The sequence below is a fragment of the Drosophila santomea genome, chromosome X, assembly GCF_016746245.2.
Source record: "Drosophila santomea strain STO CAGO 1482 chromosome X, Prin_Dsan_1.1, whole genome shotgun sequence".
NCBI lineage: Eukaryota > Metazoa > Arthropoda > Insecta > Diptera > Drosophilidae > Drosophila > Drosophila santomea.
In genome coordinates, this window is record NC_053021.2 from 1,771,746 (window position 1) to 1,795,649 (window position 23,904).

At 39.8% G+C, this 23,904-nt stretch overlaps 1 protein-coding gene across 6 annotated transcripts in view; it reads right to left on the reverse strand.

Moving 5' to 3' along the window:
* Window positions 1-23,904, reverse strand: part of LOC120457315 (teneurin-a) — a 144,166-nt gene that overhangs the window by 48,598 nt on the left and 71,664 nt on the right. For all 6 annotated transcript variants that reach the window (XM_039644814.2, XM_039644813.2, XM_039644816.2 and 3 more), the window contains 2 exons: window positions 10,107-10,415; window positions 8,282-8,388 (listed from right to left, as the gene is read on the reverse strand). In XM_039644814.2, the coding sequence (XP_039500748.1) occupies window positions 8,282-8,388; window positions 10,107-10,415 (416 nt within the window). The remainder of the gene's footprint in view (window positions 1-8,281; window positions 8,389-10,106; window positions 10,416-23,904) is intronic.

The window sequence follows — 23,904 nt, forward strand, 5'->3', positions numbered from 1 at the left end:
ACACAAAGTGGCCGTTGTTAACACGTTTGCATTTTGCTGCTGGAAAACGGAGCGGAAAAAAAGAAGACCCCACCCCTCCCGGCTATCGTTTATCGATAACTATGGCCGGCGATTTATGGCCATTGGCAGTGGGAATGTGGCGCCAGGAGGTCCTGGCCACCAGGACATCGAGAAAGGAGGGCAGCCGTATGATTGAAGGACTCGATGGAACGCACAGCTTGGGCGAACAAGGGTTAAACAAGCCTAAGATGAGCGGTTCCCATGGCAAAAGGATAACTCCAGGCCTTAATATTTCTTGAAACTATTATTTTGTTAAACGATTTAAATTTGTAAATGAAATGCACTATTTAGTTTGAATAGTTCATTTTGTTCTAACATTTTTAAAGATCCCAAAAAGGATCTAACATGAAGATCGCGTCCAACTATAATCACTTCGCACAGTAGAACAGAATTCCGAAGAAACTTAATCCCCTGCGAGCAATTAACCTTGTCGCATTCATATCGATTGAAATTATGTTAATGGAGGCGCATTATATAGACGCCACATTATATAGTGTGTACAGTGCGGACTGCCATAAACAAACGTTTTGGGGATGAGAGCGTGTGGATCATAAATGTATGAGTAATGGCTGCAAATGCTGTCAGTTTTGGCGGCAAATGCGTGGTGGTGGGCTTGTTGTTTACTCTTAGCCCAATTCCAATTCGGGACAGGACTTGACAGGACACACACAACACATTTCGTTGACATATAAACTAATGTCCCCCATTCCATTCGAAAAACTGGACAAAGACCCCAATGAAAAGGGAACAAAGTATACTTATGTATATATATGTAGCGGGTATCATTAATAAATTAAGAGCCTCGGCCCAGTTGGTTCTATTAAGTTAACAAGCTTTTCATTCAAATGTCCTGAAACCCCCGCCACCATCACCGAAAAAAAGCGCACACAATACAGGACCCTCGATGGTGGGAAACTTCCTTGAAATTGGTTGGGTTTCCTCCTCCCCCTCTGCCACTCGAATCCACTCGATTCCAGTCGATTCGATTCGGGTTTTCTTTACTTGGCGTTGTTTTTCGTTCACCAATTAAATTTGATTACAATTTGTTGCCCCATCCCAAGACACCCGACTTACATCCATCACCACCCCCACGTTTTACTCTCGCTAATGGTTATTTAGTTGGTTTTTATATTCCTCAAGTGGAAGCCAAGAACACGTGGTATAGATTTTATTTCAGCTCTGTAAGTCAAGTCGCATTCTGCGGGGGGTGCACACAGAGAAAACGTTGAGAACAATATCAACAAAATCATGATGTTTATAAATTTAAAACTACTTTCGATTAAAAATGCTTACTAAATATCGAAGTATCAGCGACATTTTCCCAACTTGCATGTTGATGCTAGGCAAGCCAATCTGCATTAAGAAATCACACTTATTAGGATCACAAATTATTTCTTTGCTGTTTATCAATATTTGTGCTGCACATCATTAGTGTGACACATGTCGCCTAGCTTTTTCTTCAATATTCCAGCCCTCTCTAATTTTTTTTTTTTTTTTTTTATCATTTTCCTAATAAACCCCATCGACGAGTATACAGGGTGCCATGTGAGTATGTGGGTGGGTGGGCCACTCCTTTGGCTTTATTTTTAGACCCACTCGAGTTCTGCTCCAGTTGCTTCTGGCTCAAAGGGTGTGCAACGGATGTGTTCGATTAATTATTTCCGCCCTCCGTCCGGGAAGTGGGCAATAAACTTTAGAAGGAGCAGAAGCTCCACTTTCGAATCCTGGGCGTCGTCATGAATAAAAGAGTTCTCGTCCTCGCCCTCGTCCTTAGTTTTTTATCCTCCCGCCTAATGAGACACATCATCAGGCGTTTTGGACCAGAACTACCACGACTACGACTACGACTAGGACTGGCACTAATTGCTCCTGCCGGGCTGGAAAACTAAGAGGACAAACGCCGAAATACCATGTCCAAACGTCCAGTGCCAGTGCCAGTGTCAGGGTCAGGCTGGGAAATTTATGAAACATTTTCTTAATTGCACTTCCTTAAGGAAAATAATTTATTTAAGCGACATGCGCACACCTTTTTCGAAGAAAGCCCAAATGGAGCACGCCCAGCGGCCATTACAGTTGAAAGTGACAAATGTCCTTTTGTGTGTGTGTGTGTGTGTGTGTGTGTCGTCTGAGTTTTGGATCCGCATGTAATTTAAATTGAAATGTCTTTCGATGGGCTTGTTTTTGGCGGCGATTTTAGGCAAATTGTTTGCGGCCTACGCACGCATTAATTGAAACCAGCTAGCTTGTTGTTTTCCTCTTATTTTTCCGCCAACATTGTCCTTCAGGCTTCAGGCTTTTCCTCTGCTAATTGACTTTCTTTGTTGCGGTTGTGCGTGACGTTCGCATTTCCGGTTGATTGGCCCCTCTTCCTGTCACGCCCCCCTCCGCCCAGCGTCCAACGTCCAGTATGTTTTTACCATGTTTTTGCAGCCCTAAAAAGGAAACACGAAATGCGAGCAGGACAATTTCCGAGTGCTTTGCATAATTCGTTAGGCGCAAAAGGAAACCGCAGAAAAATGAACAATTCCATTCACTAATTGGCAGCTCGGTACAGTGAAGCCCCCAATCGATTGAACGTATTCTAGTGCATTTGACAGAACACATTGCGGTTGACGCCAGGGCAGCCAGCTGCATTTGGCATTTGTCTATCCAGAAATTGAAAAATAGCCAGGGCAAAAGTCAATTACTGCGAAAGAAGAAGCCATGAAAGTCATGTGGTGCCCACAAAGCAAGGAAATGTGTGAGTTAATTGATTCAAAATAATACAAGAGAAAGGCATTTGCTTCGCCATGTACATTTTAAAAATTCATCTTAATTGTGTAGCGTATCCAACTAATATTCTGGGAAATATTCCAAAGCTGACTATATTTGTATTTATTTAAACGGCACAAAAACCCCTGGAAATCTGATCTTTTAAATCTGATACAACCGCAACTATGTATGTATTATGCCACACCTTCCGTTGACCCTCGACCCTCGGCTACTTAAGTGCATCCCGGTAATTAGGCGCCCACTCAGTCGGTTAGTTACCTTTCGAGTGGCTAAGACGACATCCCAGTGGCCATAATAACAGCTGGCATAATCGGATTACTGTTGGCATTCTGATACATTGCATTTGGTGTGGGATTGGGGCAGCGGAGCACGGATGTTGCCCACTGTGCGTGCGCATCTAGATCGCATTTTCAGTTTCCGAAAATTGTGGGCGTGGCTGGCTGGGTGGCTGGGAAAACCGCAACTCAGAGCCAAAGGCAGCAACAAATTAAATTTCCAGCAAACCGCAACGCAAAGTGAAATGAAAATAAAATCGCATAAACTACAAGGCCAGCTGCTGTAAATGACAACGCCGATAAGATGTTAAAGGGGGTCAGTTGTTGGTTGGGTTTTTCTAGGGATTTTCCAGGGTGTTCAGGCCAATATATATGTATGTATATATGTATACATATGTATATAGCAGGAGATGGCAAATAAAAGCTGTGCGGAATAAGCCCCATGGGGTCATTGCAGCAGTTATATATAGCACAGTAAGTGCAATAGCAGAGGCAAAGGCAAAAGCAAAACCAGGAGCAAAGGCAGTAAGGCATGCAACCACACACACACACACACCCAGATGGTGGTGCATGGACGTAGCCCAGGGGGGTTTTGGAGCTCGGCAGCTTGGGCGCTTCTAGGGGGGGCTGGAGCACTGGAACTGCAACACAGATGGATGCACGAACGCACTTGGTCAGTTGGCGTGGCAGGGAGCACTGGGCGAAACAAGTGGCAGGCGGCAAAGGGAAACATATTATTTCAATTTACGCGATTACAAAATATTTTATATTTCAAATAAAAATTCTATTTAAATAAAAACTTGTAATATTGTAAGACTTATTTTATTTTAGTCATTGGGTTGAAATCTAGTCAAGTACTTTCAGCTTCTGATTTTTCTGGCCGTGTACTCTTCAGGGGGAAAACGGAACATCGGAAGGAGGGGCGTGGCCGGCCTCCATCTGTCTGTGAAACAGTGCATATCGAATGAGTTTCCGATAGTTATCTGCTTAAAAATCGATTAACCTATTTCCGATAACTACTGCAATGCGCATCCTGAAAGGGCCAGCTGCCAGTCAAGCATATTAACTGCTCTCCGTCCGTCCGTCCGTACGCCTGTCCGTACGCCTGTCCGTCCGCCTGTCTGTCTGTCTGGCATGCTGTCTCTTTTCTGCAGCTTTCTCGCCATCGCTTTCACACGGAAGGGGGACTTGCCGTCCTGCTCCGATGCTCCTGCTGCTCTTGTTGTGATAGAAAGTGGCACATTTGTAAATCGCTGGGCAAACATTTATGCAACACAATGGGCGGCGAATGCTGATGCTGCTGCTGCGGTTGCACTTGTCACCGCTTCACCCTTTCTCACTCTTTTCGGCCCGCCAATGCCTCTCGCTCGCACTCGGCTCTCGGCTGACACTGCGGTCGATTATCGCAACAGATATGACAGCTGCATGCAGATCGCTATGTGTGCATCATACGCAAATGTGCAAACGTGCACTTAAAGCTGTCAGTCGACATCAGTTTAAAGTATTTCAACTAAAATACTCCGCTATAAAATCTGATATTACTTACACATTAGGTCTACCAATATAACTACTAATATATAGAATTATATATTAAATAGTGCACGTCGAGATTTATTTCTCAAATAACCATTAACTATTTTAAAGCCCTGCATTAATAAGTTTATTGGTTCGTCCGTTTCTGATACAAAGCAAATTACTCCTGCACTCAATCGCCACAAACATATTTCGTTGCGCTGCCCACATAAGTAGGGGGATGGGGGGATGGTGAGAGGTGGGTGGGCGTGGCAAATGGAGACAGTATGTAAATCAAATTAAAGAGAACAACTCGTGAGGCTGACAAGGCAAACAAGCAAACGCAAGCTGTCTGCCTGTTAATTAACTGACAATGGGCCTCACATATTTGTATATAATTATACAGTTTCCTGAGTGTGCTTGCACATACATATATGTATGTATGCGTACTTATCCGCATACTTATACAAATGTATATATATTTTAAAATACCCAAAACAGCTGGCGCCCCTCAAACCGCAATTGCTGGCTAATTTTACGGCGAGATCCTTAATTAATAGAAAATTATTAAGCAAACAGAGTGAGGGCGAAAAGTTTGACTGCTAAACCGAAATATACGTGTGTATATCAAAAAATGAGGTAAATTAATTTCTGGTTCACCTGTTCCCCAGTCTGTGTCTTGGCCCCACAGTTTCTAAAACTATTCAACCATATAACGACCCCAAGCACCCAAATTCATACACACAAAAGCGTAAATTCATTTGCAACACTCACTCACACACACACACACACACCAACACACACACCCACAGAGAGAGAGAAAAAGCTTTTTACACAAATGAGTTTATGGCGGTTAAGAAACGAGGGGCGCCACAAAAATTAATACATTATTTTTAAAAGATAAATTTCAAGCATGTGCTGCTGCCACTGCTGCTTCTGCTGCTGCTGATGGTTGCCAACAATTAAATCAGTGAAATCCACACGCAGCAAGCAGCTCCCCAAAAATGCCACCCCCCAATCCACAAAATGTTCACAACTTTTCAACTTGAATTCATTTTGTGCCAAAACAGGGGAGGGGCGTAATTTTTGCGCCGGCGGGGAAGGGGAGAGTAGCTATTGAGAGGGGGGTGGGGGGCTGCCATGGGCCAAGTGGCATCACATATATTTTTCCCGTGGTTTGTTGTGAATTTGTTTTCGTTCACTTGCAATCCTGTGACACCGCAGCCCCATCAACACAGCAACAACAACAGCGGTACCAACAACCTTGCCACCGAAACCACCCCTCTCCCTTCCTCTCTCACCCTTCACAAACCAGCCCCAAAAAGCACCCACCAAACAAGCCGCAGCTTTTAGCCAACTGTAAATCAGTGCCGCCGTCTCTCGAGCAGCTGCTGCTGCTGCTGCTGCTTCTTCTGCGTAGATAATAAATTAAACGCAGGGAGAAAGTGCGAAAAGAGAGAGGGAGAGAGTGGCCCTTCCCACGAAGAAAGTGCGCAGAGGAGCAGGCAAATTTAGGGGGAGAAATGGGTGGCTCGAATTGGTAATGAAGGGCACTAGCAAAACAATCCGGGAAAAGTCATGAATGATGATGGAGCAAGAGTAAATAATGTTACTAAAAATTCTTCAAGGCTACGAATCAACTTCCATAAGAGCTTTACAATTTACAAATGAAACCTGAAACGTAATTGGCATATATAATATATAAAGCTACAATAGAGAAACAAAATTCTATTAAAAGGTAAAACAGATTTTCTTTGCTGATCATTTTGTGATTTTCGGGCAACTTGTTTACCTGCAAACGTCATGGCAAACAACGCAAATCACTCACAAAATCCCGAAACAAATTTCAGCACACGGACAAAAAAGACTTCTGTTTTTTGGTAGCTCAAGTTCAGCCACATAAATTTGACTCCCTTCGCGCAAGATTTATCATAAAACAAAAAAAAAACAGTTGGCAGTTGGAAAACCCCCATCGGAAAAAGTGAGAAGAACCTGGCAGCCCAGATGTCGACGCACAGACGCTAAAAGTGTCCAAAAAGTTGTGCCAATGTTTCACTAGATAAAATGCCGGGGCACAGAGGCCACCACAGGAAAATTTCCAAGGGGGTTCTCAGCATGGTCGGAAGTATGGGTCAAAAATGGGAGATGAGAGGGGTTTCCACGAGCAGTTTTCTGGGGGATTTTAAGGTGGCTGAGGAGGCGTCGTCATCGTCGCCATTGCCGTCAACGGTTGGCGAGGGCTGACTGCCTGCCAACCGTCAACCCTTTTGTTTCAAATTAAAATTTACATATTTTAATGTGCAAAGTTTTTGCCAGGGCAACAACAACAACAACAACAACTACAGCAACGAAAATACACAGACAGGTCTGTGGTGTTTCGAGCCCAAAAGGGGGAGGAAGGTAGGGGGGGAGGGTACAGGAAAGCCAAAGGTTCGCCAGAGCAGAAAAGAGAAATGGGCAAAAAGAATTAAATTGACCTGTAAATATAATTTGGAAGGCAGCAGCAGCAGCCAGGGAACGGCACAAAACGTGTTTAATTATCAAGTTGTAAACAAAAAGCAAAATATAAAAGGAAAAACATCAGGAAAAGCTGGAATATAGAAAGGCGAGTGAAAACCGAGAGGGGGCGGGTGTAAAGTATCCTTCGGATGTGGCAAGTGCAACTTGCAAAAAAGGGAAAACATTAAAAAGCCATTTTAATATCTGTTGCCAATTCAGGTGAGATTTGCCAGGAAACGCACAAACTTGGCTGGCTTTCGGTTTTATATACGAGGAAATTGTTTTATTTTACACCAAGCAATAGTTGGAAATTTATCTCAAAAAAAAAAATTGATCTCTAAACGCAATTATACGGTTTTAGAGGTTTTAAAGAATATCCAAGAATGCGCATCCCATTGCAAAAGTTAGGCCATTAAATCGTATTCCCACTTAATCAGTAATAGTTAATTAAATTTTTGGGGCTGCCCAAGATTGTGTGGATATTCTTGAATCATGGAATTTCAATCGATCTGGCGTTTCTTCCGATGCCATCGAACTTTGAGGGCTGCGGATTCTAATTGCTTGTCAACTATGCAGGATGCTCTACCAGCAGTTGGCACATTTATCAATTAACATTTTGCGACGTCCAAGGAATTTATACACATACATCATGTACATACACTGAGAAAATAAATGAAATAAGCTCGTGGGGACTTATTAAATCTTCATTTTAAAAACTATTATTATCGAATTAAGCATTTATTAGCCCGTTATTATTTTAAGAATGAGTTAAATTACAAGTTTGCAAAACGTTATCTTCTTCAATTACTTCAATTACTAAAGGGAAAGAAAATCCGTAGATTATTGATTGTTTTCTCAGTGTATATAGAGATGTAACTATGTGTTTACCTAGGCCAATGCTCCGTGTTTCTTAGCTAGCCAAAGTGTGTGTGTGTGTGTAAGTTAACACCATTTAACGCTAATGTAATGCAAACACCTTGATGTATTTGCCTTGTTATAGCTTGTTTGTAGTTTGCACTTATGTATACACTGAACGAATATTTGCAAAGGTACGCGCATGTGTGCGTTTGTATATATGTGTATATGTGAATGGGCTTGTGTATTTTTCATTAACTGTGTTGGCATTATCACAATGTCCGATGTTTTTAGCCAGAAGTTCTTACCTGCAAAGTATGCCAACATGGCGGTTAGGACGACGGATACGAATATTAAGGCGATGCTCAAGCATTTCCAGGAACATCGGTGCTGACAGCGTTTATCTATGTGAAACCTGAAAAAATACACAAGGAGAAAAGAATATGATGATGAGATAGCAGCGTTAAGCAAACTGAGCAATGCATTTGTAATTAACAAAAGGGGTTGGGTGGGGTTTTGGGGGCGGTGAGGGCGGTGTTGGGCGTTGAGACCGCAAGACAGGAGTAAAGCCACTCGCCTCCATCGCCATCCATGTCCTTTTTGTCCCCCACATATCCCGTACGCTGTCCTGCGGCTTTAGTCGCTTGACATATCACAAGGACCACAGAAACCATCCAACCAAACAAACACGTTTCGCATAGAGCAAGCGAAATCAACGAAGAGCACAGAGAAAAATATACTAGTTTTTCTAAAGAACGGATGTCTAAGTCACAAAATATATTACTAGTTATAGGCAATTTTTAATAGACATTTGATTTCGATTAATCAGTGTATCCAATAGATGATGCATATAAAGCAGAGTGAGACTATGCATAGTGCAAAAAGTACTGCAAAATTATAATTTTTTAATAATAAACAATTTGAAAATGCAACTATTTGAAACTATCTTGAGTAAGCTATGTGTATCTTTAGTTTCATCATTTTATGTTTTATATTCTCAATGCTAAAGAACGCTGCGTGGCACAGAGTTAGAACGCCAATGAGTTTGTCAACTGCTGGCAACAGCTGGCAACTTTTTTAATAAAGCTCCCAACGAACCGAAAAGGCAACGCATGCAAAATGATGCACAAGACCGAGGACAAGGACCGCTCTCTCCCAGGACTACTGCTTCCCCAATCTCGCCCCCCCCCCCCTCCCTAAAAAAGGGTGTTAATCACACATACAGCCAGCCAGCCAACAAGTCTAAGCCGCCGCAGGCAGAGAGCTGTCAAGTCTTTCGGCGTGGTCGCCTCTAATTGCGTAAAAGTTGAACGAAACGAAACGAAACGCTGACGGAGGGAGTTTCGAAAATTTCGATGGAGAAATATGGGCAAAATGAAGAGGGGAAAATGCCGGCAAGGCGGAGGGGGAGGGAAGGCGTGGTCCCAGCTTAAAGAGAATTAACAATTCTTGAGTTGGCAACTTTCGAAAGTTGGCCCAGAATTGGGTTAGACTCAAAAGTGTCCGAGAGTCAGGCCTTCAAAGGTGATTCAACTCGGTGAAGGGGAAAAATAAAAAAAAAAAAAGCAACAGGGGAAAAAGAGTGGAAATCTCCTCGGGGAAAATTCCTTATGGAGTTAGGCACTAACTAGGGAACTCTGAACTGCACAAAAAAGTTTTTGGCACCACTCTTGAAATACTAACTAGGCAAGTCTTTAAGGTAGTGAGGTATCTCACAAGAAAACACCAACATCAGATGCAAGATATTTACATTAAACTGGAATTAAATTATTCAACTGAGCAATTGTTTGTTCTAAACAGGTTGTATTTCAAAATGGTTGGAATATTTATATAAAATTATATATGATATATATGAGATACAAACGCTTTAAAACCGAAATCTGTTATATCTGTATGAAAAACATGTCCCTAAATGTGCAGCACATCCTCGCTAACTAGGCGAGCGGCCGCCTTCTTTTGAATGAAATTCAGTTGACTGGAAAGTCATAACCACTGCAGCCCCACTTCTCACTCAATTGAACGCTCATTCACTCGAAGAGTGTTCACTGTGACCCCCGGTATTTTCGGTTGTATTCTCCCACTATCACAAGTAATACCAATACTACAATACGTACAATATGGAAGTCAACTTACCTGGATGGCGAATATGGCGAATAGTGCGGTGCATGCGCTGAGTGGGAATTACGCAACGGGAATCCGGGCATGACCAGCGGCTGAGAGCCGCTTATCTGGCAATTGCCCCCGTTACCGCTCCCGGGCGGACCGACGCCCACCTGAGGTCCTCCTCCTCCAGACACGCCCCCCGGTCCGCCGCCCACGCCGCCGGGCATCGTGCCAGCGCCCATCGGGAGTCCAACGCCGCCGCGATCGATGCCGCCATGGCCGATTGTGTTGCTGCCAGTTGACATACTCTGCGGCATCTGTTGTGGGTGGCCACCCAGTCTGCAACGAGGAGAAAATGCGGGGAAACTGGGTTATCCACTGGCTCTCAATATTTGGGATGCACTTGAACAGACTTGTGCATGACACTTAAATACATATGATATATAATTCATCGTTTTATCAAACACATTTTATGTAAAAAGCGATAGTTATGTGGGTTACAATTAACAATAAACTGACCAAATGAATATTTCCGAACTCCGCTCTATCATATAACTAATTTGCCATCATTAGAAATTTTAACTCTTTCAGGAAAGGGTAAAATGCTGTCTTATGTGCTATGTTGTTTCGCCCAGTGCACTTGAGCTTGTAATGCGGAAATTAAAACATGTGCAAAAGTTTTCGCTCCACATTGGCCTTTTGCTGCTTTTGCTCCTGCTTCTGCATCGCGTTTGGCAATGTTACAATATTTAAATCGCATCCTCGTGGACAATGGCTTATTGTTGTTGCCGCGGCTCGCTGTTATTGTTATTATTATTTTTAACGGTTAAGTGATGCGGAAATTTTAAATTAAAAAACATAAATCAATGCATGTGTGCGCGGCGGCCATTGTATGGCGAATTGTGAATGGAGAACGGCGAATTGCGAATGGGTTGCACAACAAAAAAAAACCAACCAACCAACCAATGTAAAAATAAAAATTACAACAAAAAACGGACGAGTTTCATTATCCACGACCGGCAGTCGGGCGATGGTGATTTTTGTTGCTGTTTGTGTTTTATTATCGCTCAACATTAAGCGGAAATGCAGTCGCTGCTGCCATTTCTCGATAACTGCCGCCATTGTTGTAAATTCCTGTATGCCTGCGTGTGTGTGGCTGCCATTTTCAGGAGCCGCCCGCAAGTATGCAACAGAAATTGCATCTTTTTGCAGCCGCCAAAACAGAAAAGCATTTTTGTGCACCAAGCGATAGATTTACACATACTGCGAAAGATAAAGGCACTTTCCACTAATTTCCTTCAACAGATTTAAATTTATTTTTTCTCTTCATACTCTTAATGCCTTCGACATCTCATAAATTTCCTTTTTTTTTGTTCATAAATGCCACGTTGGCCTTCGGGCCGAATTGTGATTGTTTTCGGACAAATATTTTGATTTCCCAAGAGGTTATTCTTTACATTTGTTTTGTTTTCCTAACAAGACAAAGTCAATTATAGAAATTATTATAGATTTATGAACTAAATGGCCTGTAATTGAAACTTCTTGTTTAAGTACATACGCATGTGTATGTTTAATGCGATCTATAAATCTCTAATGATTGCTCCAAATGTTTTGAATATTTCACCATTTTGACTTGCCAAGTGCTTCAATTTCGTGCATTTCATGTAAACTCAACCAACTCGTTTTAGCCCGTTTCGAGGACCTTATCGCTGACCCAGGATTATTTTTATGAATTCCCCGTGCAGCCAACATCATTGTCATTGTACCGAGCTCATCGTCACTTGCTGTTGCGTGTATTTGACATATCACATTTGGCCCTATTCGCATCTCTTCGTTTTGCTTTTGGTTTGGCCCGCTTTACTTTTTCGGATTCACATAATCTTTTTTTTCTCGTTTTTTTTGGCGTTCCTTTTTTTTTGGCTGCGGCTCTCCGTTTTGGTCGCCATTTTGGCTTTGTTATTTATGGCCATGTCAAGCGGTCGGCGGCTGGTCAAGCGTGTGCCACGCCCCCCGCCCTCATTCGCAGCGATTTGGCCTGCATTTGACATGCGGTTCTTGTGTGCGGGCTTCGTTTATTTGTATTTTATCTTTCCCTTTTTTTTTTGTACTTTGCAATTGAAATTTTAACTTCGTCATGTGAGATGGCCTTATAAATAGTCCCCAATGTTTTGTATGATATTTCATATTCAAAATTTTAGAAAACGATGACAAAACACGAAGAAAAAAAAGAAATCAAAAATCAAGCTCCAAATTTACGAGTTTTTGCCACAAAAGTTACTAGATCAGTGTAATTTATAGCGGGAAAGCGGGAAAAGCGGGACGGCACGAATGCAAAACAGAACAATGAATGGCACCCTGGGGTCTCCGGAGTGAAAGAGACGGCTGTGCCTGCCGGAAAAGAGACGGGAACAGAAAGCCGCTTACACCAGCAGGCACAAGACAAATGTGCCTCTCTATGCGTGTGTGTGTTTGCGTGTGTATCTGTGTGAGTTCGGGACAGCTTAGCAAATACTAAGCCAGCCAGCGAGCAGCGCAAGCTGTGCCTGTGATTTATTAGCAACAATAATAGAATTAAACAATTTAAATTAAGTTGTAGCCAAAAACCATAAACAGTCTGGCAAGCGGGCAAGCGGGCCTGCGGACTGTGCCCCCCTATTCCCTCACTCCCTCAACACTCTCACACACACACGCAACGTTTTGTTCCTACTAAGTTTGATACCCTCGAAAGTCAGGGTTTTAGAATTGGCCAGGCAATACTTATGCAAAATTTCCAATGAAATATTATAAAAACATTTAAGAGTGATTAAAAAAATCCGTAAAAAGATCAGAAAATAGGACATGAGAAAAAGTATGGTGAGAAAAAGAATTCCGGCTTGAGGACCTATATTTATGTAGGTTTTAAGTTAGTAACACAGAAATCCACTAGTCGAAGTATTATCATGTTCGTGGTCCCCAATTCAAGTGAATTCCTTGACCAGCAGGCGACAGAGCAGCGGAAGCACAGCTGGGGGAAAGTTGGATAAGCGGTGGGAAAATGAAAGGGGGAAGGGAGGGGGGCATGGCCGAGAAGGGAGCGAACTTGGTCGCGATGCTGGCGGGGCATTACAAATGCTTCCTGTGCATACATTTGGCAGCAGTTTGTGTGTGCCCATTCCGCTTTTCCACATCGTGTGTATATTGTTGCCATTATTATTGCCGTTGACCAGCCACAGCAGCAGCTCCACTTTCGCCCCACTTTTCTTCATTTTCCCCCAACTTTCCACCACCACCGCCACTACCATGACACTCGACGAAAGTTGTGCACACGCAATATGGAGTGGTGCAAAAAAGGTGCACAAAAAATGTTGCATACTTTTAAGTGTAGCGCATTTTGTAACTCAAAATGAGAGTTCGTTGCTGAATGTATGTGAGTGTTTGTGTATATGTGGCTGTGGGTGTGGGTGTGTGGGTGTGTGTGTGTGAGCGCGTGTGCTTGATTGTTTAATTTAATTTGGATTTAAAAGCAACGCATAACAAAGATTGCTAGCAATTATTTTTTGCCCGACGCTCTTGTTATTCAATCAAATAATATTCATTTCATTTGCAATCAACAACAGCAGCAGAAGCAGCTGCAGAAAAAGTTGCTTTTATTAAATTTTGTTTCTGTTTATTCCGCTTTGTGATAATAAATACGGGTTTTGCACTGTTCGTGGGGAAAACAACTGAGAGATGGCGATAGTTTGCATGAAAGGGATAAATAAATCCAATGGGACAAACGGAGCAGAAATATTTATATGTATGTATATATATATATATGTATATGTATATATGTATTTATATATTTATATATTTCCACAACTGCATGGGTACAGCATTTTGAACTATGTATATTTTTTTTTTTTTATTATTAAACGCGAACTATTACCCTTATTGGACAACTTAATCTAATCTGAGTTACTTAAAACTGGAAGTGATGACAAGCAGACAGTTCCTTTTTCCAAATTTTCGCATTTTTTTGTAAGGGGTAACATCATCAAAATTCACGAAAAAAATTGAAAAATATTAGGATTTTTAAACTGAAATGCCACTCGATTAGGAATTTAATTACGAGCTTAACAAGGTATGATAGATAATACACATTCGGACCACTATTTCGAATGCTGTGATAAAAATACTGATTATTATTTACCCATAAACAGAAAATCGATTTTCGCCAAAATGTCAATATTTACGATTGGTATTTTCGGTATAACTTGACTAAAAATGGTCAGAAAGTTTTTTGCACTCCTAATTACCAATACTAACCAACCAAATCACTTTTTGACCGACTCTGTTAAAATAATTTTTTTTGCCAAATTTTCGCATTTTTTGTAAGGGGTAACATTATCAAAAAATGCAAAAAATGTGAAAAAAAAAAAAATTTTTTTTTGAAAACACATATTATTGGGAATTGAATTACGAACTCAACGAGGTATGGCATTCCATATTTGGACCACTATTTCGAATGCTGTGATCAAAATACTGATAATTATTTACGCAAAAAAACAGAAAATCGATTTTCGCCAAAATTTCAATATGTATTTTTATGAATAACTTTAATTTTGTTTTAATCAATAAATATGTACGTATGTATATAATTAAATATGTTTTGAGAATAAATATGCTTTGAGAATAAATATGTAGCCTGCATCAATACGCACGTGAAAATAAATATATAATTTAATAAACCGATTTTTTTTTTTTTTTTCAACGAACGAAATTGTTTATTTGGATAAGCGTGAAATACTTTAAACGATTTTTACTTAATATCTAAGTTGTTTACAAAAGATATAAATATAATAGCCCATAATATAAGTAAGTAGCCTGTATATTCACTTATACCTGAGTTTAGCACTAGTCTTAACCTAATCATATAATAATAACTTAATTATATAAATCTTAAAAATAGAAAACGTATACATATAAAATATGTTTCGAGAATAAATAAGTAGCCTGCATAATCACTTATACCTGAGTTCACCACTAGTCTTAACCTAATAATAACTCAATCATAGAAAACTTATTCATATAAAATATGTTTCGAGAATCAATATGTAGATAAGTAAGATGTAAGAGATATGTAAATAACTCAATCACAGAAAACTTATTCATATAAAATATGTTTCGAGAATAAATAAGTAGCCTGCACATTCACTTAAACCCGAGTTCACCACTGTCTTAACCTAATCATAATATAATAACTTAATCATATAAAACATAATCATAGCAAACTTAATAGTATAAAACTTATCATATAAGATATTTCGAGAATAAAATGTTTCGAGAATAGATAGGTAGATAAGTAAGAGATATTAATATAAATATAATAGCCTATAATATAAATATAATAGCCTATAATATAAATATAATAGCCTATAATATAAATATAATAACCTATAATATAAATATAATAGCCTATAATATAAATATAATAGCCTATAATATAAATATAATAGCCTATAATATAAATATAATAGCCTATAATATAAATATAATAGCCTATTATATAAATATAATAGCCTATAATATAAATATAATAGCCTATAATATAAATAAGTAGCCTGCATATTCACTTATACCTGAATATACCCACTGTCTTAACCTAATCATATAATAATAACTTAATTATATAAAACATAATCATAGCAAACTTAATCGTATAAAACTTATCATATAAAATATGTTTCGAGAATAGATATGATAAATATATAATAATATAATAATATAATAATATAATAATATAATAATATAATAATATAATAATATAATAATATAATAATATAATAATATAATAATATAATAATATAATAATATAATAATATAATAATATAATAATATAATAATATAATAATATAATAATATAATAATATAATAATATAATAATATAATAATATAATAATATAATAATATAATAATATAATAATATAATAATATAATAATATAATAATATAATAATATAATAATATAATAATATAATAATATAATAATATAATAATATAATAATATAATACTTTACCTCCTAAGTGTGGAACATACCTGGTCCGGTCCATGGTGCACTGCATCCAGATCGACGACGGGATGTCCACATGGCCTCTGGAACCACTGTCACACACACAGACACACAAACTACTACTTTTACCAACACACTTAAATTTCCGGTCAACTGATCTGCGATCTGCCAGAGCGGCTATCCCATGAGGATTGAGTCAGAACTGATTGGGAATTATAGGTATTGGTGGACGAAATTTTTTTTACATTACATTAATTATGTAAATTAAGTAAATTACAATGTATACAAAGTAACTTTTGATGTCTTCAATGTTTTGCGTTGAATGTTACCTATGTTTCAATGTTGCAAATTCATTGTTGCACATTCAATGTTGCACATTCAATGTTGCACATTCAATGTTGCACATTCAATGTTGCACATTCAATGTTGCACATTCAATGTTGCACATTCAATGTTGCACATTCAATGTTGCACATTCAATGTTGCACATTCAATGTTGCACATTCAATGTTGCACATTCAATGTTGCACATTCAATGTTGCACATTCAATGTTGCACATTCAATGTTGCACATTCAATGTTGCACATTCAATGTTGCAAATTCAATTTTGTTCATTCAATGTTGCAAATTCATTGTTGCACATTCAATGGTGCAAATTCAATGTTGTTCATTCAATGTTGCAAATTCATACTTTATACTAATTGGTTCCTGAATGGAAATACTGGGATTTGATGGATTGCATTAATGTTTTGCGTTGAATGTTACCAATGTTTCAATATTGCAATTTCAATGTTGCAATCGCCATTAACTCGGAATCTGGCATAAATGGTATTGCATTTCGGTTTTTATAGAAGTATCAGTAACACTAAAAAAAGTTTTAAATTCAGCAGTGCGAAACATAGTAATCATTTTGAAGGAATGAATGATTGCATGAAATATATATTTAATTTTTTCTTATTTTAAACTATTTGCCTTAAATTTCCTAACATTTAATGCAAATTTTTCCCTCAACAGAACCTGCCAAAATAAATTTGTTTAATTTCCGGGCTTTTCCCGCGCTTTTCCAATGCCTTTTTTCCGAGTTTTCTAGTATTTTGCGTTATTCGACTTTTCGTCCATTTTAGTTGATTTTCTCCTACAAAAACGATCGAGCCTCGAGGCTATTGAACATTTTGTGCAAAGTTTTCAATGGGCCACACACATATACATACATTTATTGAGTGGAAGTGGAACAAAACTATGAATTTAGTTTTTCTGGCATTGTTGGGTTAACACTGCCCCTTTAACCCTTGGCTGACGGGGCAGCCGCCATCGGATTCGTGCCGCACAAAGCGAGAACTAACAAAAACGCCCACCAAAAACGTGATTTTCGCCAAATTTCACAAAAACACACACAAACACACACACTTACACTATACTGCAGCGGAATATTGAAGAGTGAAAAGAGAGAGGGCATGAGAGGAACAGAACGAGATAGCAAGTAGGGGCACCGAAGAAAAACCCAAACGAAATTACACGCTGTGTGTGAAGCGCTGAAAACGTGCTAGAAAAATGAAGCGCGAAATCAATAATAACACACAATAAAAAGGGACAACACAGCATCAGCGAAAAAGAGAGCCCTAGCAGTAAGTGAAAGAGACAGAGAGCGGGGAAAAATAGGTGAACAACAAACTGTGGCAAAAGTCTACGTGCAACATTATCATCTGCAACTGCAACCAAATCAGAGCAATTGCATTGTCCTGTCACGCATGCGAAAATAGCTAGAATTTGCCAAGGAAAAACACAACAGATCGTTCCAGTGCAAAGTGTGAAATAATTGTTGGAAATAATGGATTCGATTTGTTGAAGTTCGAGTGAAGAAACATAGGAAAAACCAAGGAGAGGGTCTACAGAAAAATGTGCAAGCAAATTATAAAATTATAAATAATAATATTCTTTTTCATTAAAAAATTGCTCAGTTGTTGTACTTGTTAAACACTTTTTTAAGGCATTTATCTCTCTTATGGAAACATCACTTTTTCGACTTAAAACCAACGCCGCCAGACTTTAAAATGTTTCGGAAAACCTTTTTTTTATTTCTAGCCTGAACCGCTTTTCCTTTGAGCATAATTTTCTTTTCTTCCTGTCTAAGACAAAAGGCAGCGAGATGAAAAACAAAAGGAAAATCGCAACGATGCTGCAGACAAAGAAAGTTTTGGGGGAACATTTTGCGGCGGTGTGCTGGATAGCAGGGGGGGTGAAGGCTAAGGGGGGCCAAATCAATTTAATTAGTTTCTGACTTTCATTTACAAATTATGCATAAATCTGTAGACAGCGCCCCAGAGACCATAAATTAAGCGCCAGCGCCAAACTCAAACTCTTGGTCAAAAATAAAAGAAAAAGACGGGCGAAAAAAGGCGAACGAGCGAAAGAAAGAGAAAAACTTTTACGGGAAACACAACGCAACACAAACAACAACAAAACTTGTATCTAACTACAGCAGACGAAGAAAATAGGAGGAAAAACGAGGGTTGAACGCAAAATTAATTTGCGCTTTTATTAAATTTTCTTTTGCCGCTCTTCGCAGGACGCGAAGGACGTTGCAGGGATCAGTGGGTGGTGGGCGACATCGGGGGGTGGCAGGTAATCACGCCCACAGGGGAAAATACACACACACGCGTATGAGCAATTTTTATCGAGCGTAAGAGCAACAAGCGATTAAAGGAGCAAAAGGATATCCAAAGCGAAGGAGATACAGGGGCGGAGGAAATCGCCCGAGAGGGGTGGAAAATGCGGGCCAAGCTGGAAGGGGGGTGGGTGGTGCAGAATTTAGCCAACGCTGTTGCTGCCGTCAAGCAAAAATGCAACCCCTTGAACAATTTTTTATACACGATTTATTTTCATTTTCTGCTATCCCTTTTTTTTTTTTTTTGCACAATTTTGCTTTTGAGTAGTGTTTTGGGGGGCGAAATGCCCCTCGAATTTTCCATGCTCCAGTGCACGCAATATTAGGGGGGCACATGAAAATTTTTACATAGAAATTGCTTGGATTTTACTCCCCGAAAGATCAATCACTAATATTATTTATTAAAAATTATTTCGTTGTATAGTTACATCTTAAATGCGATTTAATCATCAATTTTAATTGTCAAGCATTATACATTAATATTAATATTACCATTATTTCACATGCTTACAGCTTTCTTTATATTTTTTAGGGGGAAATCTCAGCTTGCGGACAATATTTAATTAACAATCTCATTAATCGCCCTGGCAAAATCTTGTGCATTTTCGCCCCCATTTTATTGCCACATTTTTCTCCCACTTAGGACCCTCAACAAATTGCAAGTTCGCGACTAAGCCGTGAGGTAAATGATCTAAAAATGGCAACTAAGTGGGGTGTGTGTTTCCCCTCCTCCTCTTTTTTTTCCACCGTCGAATGCGAATGTATATATATCAGTTACGCGCTCTCATGGCAGATGATTCTGCAAAATACAAAAAAAAAAAAAGTGAAAAGTAAAACGAAAACCCCGGCCTTAACCCTCCACTGGCCCCGTGGGTGAAGTCGGGCGACTAATAACACCCCGAGGGAGCAGCCAGTCGCCAGGGGGCGTGGCCATGGACGTGGGCGTAGAGGAGGGGGTCTGCCGGCGACGGCCAATGATCAAAGAATTTTTTCCACTGCGCTCTGGTTCATCCTTTTGATTCTTTTTTTTTGTTTTTTTTTTCTGGTCTGCCCACGAGCTGCCATGCTAAATTTTTGTTATGACGGCGGAATTAATATTATTAAGGGTCGCGCAGACCGCGTAGTCCTGTCCTCTGTTTGTGTGAGTGTGTGTGCGTGTGTTTTCTTTTTTGCAGCCGTTGAGTTGATAATTTCGCTATGGCACAACAGCAAAGCAAAAAAAAAAAAAGGCAAAAGAAGGGGGGAATTTTCCACGACGTCATTATCAGCAAATGCCGCACGCCGCTTTGTTTGACAAAGGCGACACCACCCAACCACCCACTCAACCCATAATTTTCGCTGTTTATGGGCCCTTATTAAATATTTACAGTTTTGGCAAGTTTGAAAAGCGTCTTTAATTGCTGTCACTTCTAGATAAATTATTTACACAACCCACAAACACACACACACACACACACTGCTGCTTGTTTATACCCTGTGAGAATAAATTGAATGAATTTAATTAGAGTTGGCGGTTTCGTGCAGTTTAACTAGGAAATAAATAATCCATTAAAGTGTCGTTATTTTCGTGTCCATATTTTAGAAAAAAATAGTTTTGCTCTCTAAACTGCCCTGCGCATAATCAATTATTTACATGTTGGTTAAATTCCAAATATTTCCAACTGGTATTTAAACAGCAACGCATTAAAAAATATAAAGAAAGGTTAATCGTTTTCAAATGATATATTATTTGAATTTCTTTATGTGAACATTTTCATGTGCACATTTTCATCAACACAATCAACACTATTTGTACCATAAACGAAAGGTAGTTAAAAACAAAGTAAATTAAAGTTTCCTGCTGCACGTACTTCTATGCAATTTCCTCCTCCATCCGAGGGCATTCTCGAGTCGACTTTTCCAATTTCCCCTATTTTCTCTTTTGCAGACTCTGCATTTGTCTGTCAACCCGGCTTGACTAGCGAGTGAAAATCCGAGGGTAAAGTGGGCAAAAATGAGAAATGGAAATGGTAATGGAAATGGCAAGGGGAAAAGCGGCCTGAAAAGCGACGCGCGATAAGCGCCTCAAACATTTTTCCAAGCGCTTATTAATTGTGTTTGTCGAGTGACGACGGCGGCTTGAGCCTGCTGCAAAAAGGATACGTAGGTAACGAGGGTGTTTGCCAAAGGATTATGCAGCGATGTCGGCGACGCGGCGCTCCAAGGCAAACACACTCCACTCCGCAGCAAGGAAAGGAAGCGCAAGGAATGGAGAATGGAGAGGAAAGCAAAAGGAGAAAAGAAAAACCTTGGGAAAGCGGCTGGAATTTAGTTGAGCTTTTCCACCCGCCACCTGCTGGGCAGGCGAAGGATTTTTAATATTTGCCAGAAGTGTGGCAATAAAATCAATCGAGCTAATAACGGATATTGCCCAAGGAAGAAAGGCGGAAAAAACGCAGGACACAAATTCGGGAAATCGAAAAACGCAGCGGGTCATCGGCTGGCCGGCCAGCCACGTGGCCTTTTCTTCCTCTTTTTCAATAAAATATATGTATAAATATATATCGACGCTATGCCTGAATTGCGATTTGAAATGGCATAAATTGAATTAGACGCCATGTCCCTGGTTTTCGAATTCCTGCAGCTGCAAGTGCAGCGAAAAGTCACCACCAGCAGCGAAATGGGAAAACCGAACAGAAAAACAGCAAAATAGCAAAATAGTCAGGCAGCATCCCTGATATTTTGCAGTACTGCAAACACCCCCTCATTTTTGGACCATAAAGCAAAGTAATATGCTCGCCCATCTGGCTAATAATCAAATCAATGGGCGTGGTCATATTTTTAGATTGCCAACAGCCCGCTTTTTATTTCCGGTCCATCAATTATCGAAGGTCCTGTGACGCCAATCATAAAAAAACGAGAAAGGGACGCGTCAAAAGATTTCTTCTAAGAAATGTTAAAGTTGCTTACTAGTCAAAATAAAAACCTAACTAATTTAAGTTATGGTTAGTATGTAATTTCATAACGCCATAACATATAAGAGAACCTTTTATCGCGACGGGCAACGAAGTGCAATTAAATCATCTGGAACTGCCCTTCGTAACCATATTAATTTTCTGCCATTTCATAACGCTGATGATCTTCTGGGGTCCAGCGACCGCCCTCAAGTTAATTTGCAACATAATCTTTTAATCTGGTTTTTGTGTCAAGCGCAGACCCATGAACATTGCCAGGGTTATAACGGGCGGTGGTGGTGTTGGTGTTGGTGGGTGGTAATGGGATGGCTTTCCCATTTCCCCGAAAAAAGAAAAAGCCACCCCTCCATCGACAGGGCCATTCAACCCTTGATGATGGCGACCGGTGGATGGGATTTATGAAAAATTCATTAGTTCCGTGTGCGCTTCGCATCTATGGGATGACATATGAACCTAATGACGCCCCAGGCACCCACACTTACACACACACACACACAAGCACACAACGCTCGCAAGACATTGTCCACTTGATGGTCGAGAATAACAAAAAAGAAGAAAAAATCAAGGGGAATCGGAAAGATGAGCAATGCATTAGCCCATAAATACATCCGCCGTAGACCATTAATACGATCCAAAATTGTCTCATTGTCTGCTAACGACTGGTAACTTTTTTTTTTGAGTTTTTGGGTTTAGCATTGCCTGTTTTTTTCTGTTTTCGGGGGCTGAAAGCCAGATCCCTTGAATTATTTACAATTCCTTAAAAAGTTTAAGACATCTTGATTAATACAGTCTTTGCAGAATGATTACTTTTAAAACCATAACCAAAGACGCTAAAATATATCACTAAAGTTTAGTATTCCTTGACAAATGAACACATTCGGCAAACTCTATTCGAATCGATGATATAATATTTGTTGTTTCTATGCTTTTTCCATTATTTTTTGTTCAAGAGAATTACTTTAATCGCAATGTAATTTTTGTGTGTGCAATTTTGTTCTTTTTTGGCCGTCGCTTATCAATGAGCAACAAAACGAGCTCAGGAGCATCAAAAAAGAGGGAATACATACATTTTCCTTGTGGGTGTGTGTGTGGCACACATATCAGCATAAGTCAGGATGTGAATGTACATGTGTACATGTGAGTATCAGTGTGTAGCCGAAATTCATCAAAATCCAATCAATCTTTCATTTAAACATTTTCATTTCGGCTCGCTGCGTTGCGCGGCATTCGTATTGAATGGAAATCCATACAAAGGGCCACGAAAAGCGGTCCACACAAATAAAAAAAAAAAAAAAAAAAAACTGGGAAAATGGCAAAACAAAGGGTGCGGGGGAGTGGGGTGGGTGGCGGTAGGGAGGAAAATTCGCAGTAAAGCGCAAATATTTGCGCGTATAAATGGAGATGATGATAGATGGAAAACCAAAAGCCAGGAAAAAAATGTAAGAAAAACACAAAGTAAAAGGGGCCGATGAGAAACCGCAAAATAGGGACAAAAAATCAGGTCTTAAAGATAAAGGTCTGCCAAAGCCGGGATATTTTCCAATCAGATAAAACTTTTGAAACCCGACATAGAGCAAAAATAACATATTTTTCATCTCCCTTAAAACTATGTTATGATCCAGAGATCTTGTCAATTAGAAGCCTCAAATGTATACATGCATACATACATATATACAGAAGTAAAAATTAGCAAGCCAGGAAAATGTTTTGCCCAAACTAATAGAGAGGCCAGATGGTTCGAGGTCCAAAGGAGAAGTGTGGGTGGCCCGCTGCCCACAATCATCTAAATTAGTTGGCAAAGGCGAAGGGAAACGCTATAAATAAACAAAAGCCACAAACAACAGAGCGAACTGAAAGCGAAACTTGAAATTAATTCCAACTGGGAGGAGGTCCTGGGATCTGGGATCTGGAAGTTGGTATTTGGTATTTGGAATCTGGGAGCAAGTGGCCGACCGCCCACTGAAGCGAATGATGGGCCTGTATAAATATCCGGGAACAGGCCAACTGGAGGGGCATAAATCATATGGCCCAAATACAAATTTTATGACGCATCCCCAAACAATTTCCTCCGCTTTTCACCGCCATCTCCTTTTGCTTTTTTCATTTCTCATTTGAGAAATGCCAAGGCAAACAGGCAGCGCGTTGGGAACTGGAAGCTGGGAGCTGGTAGCTGGAAGCTG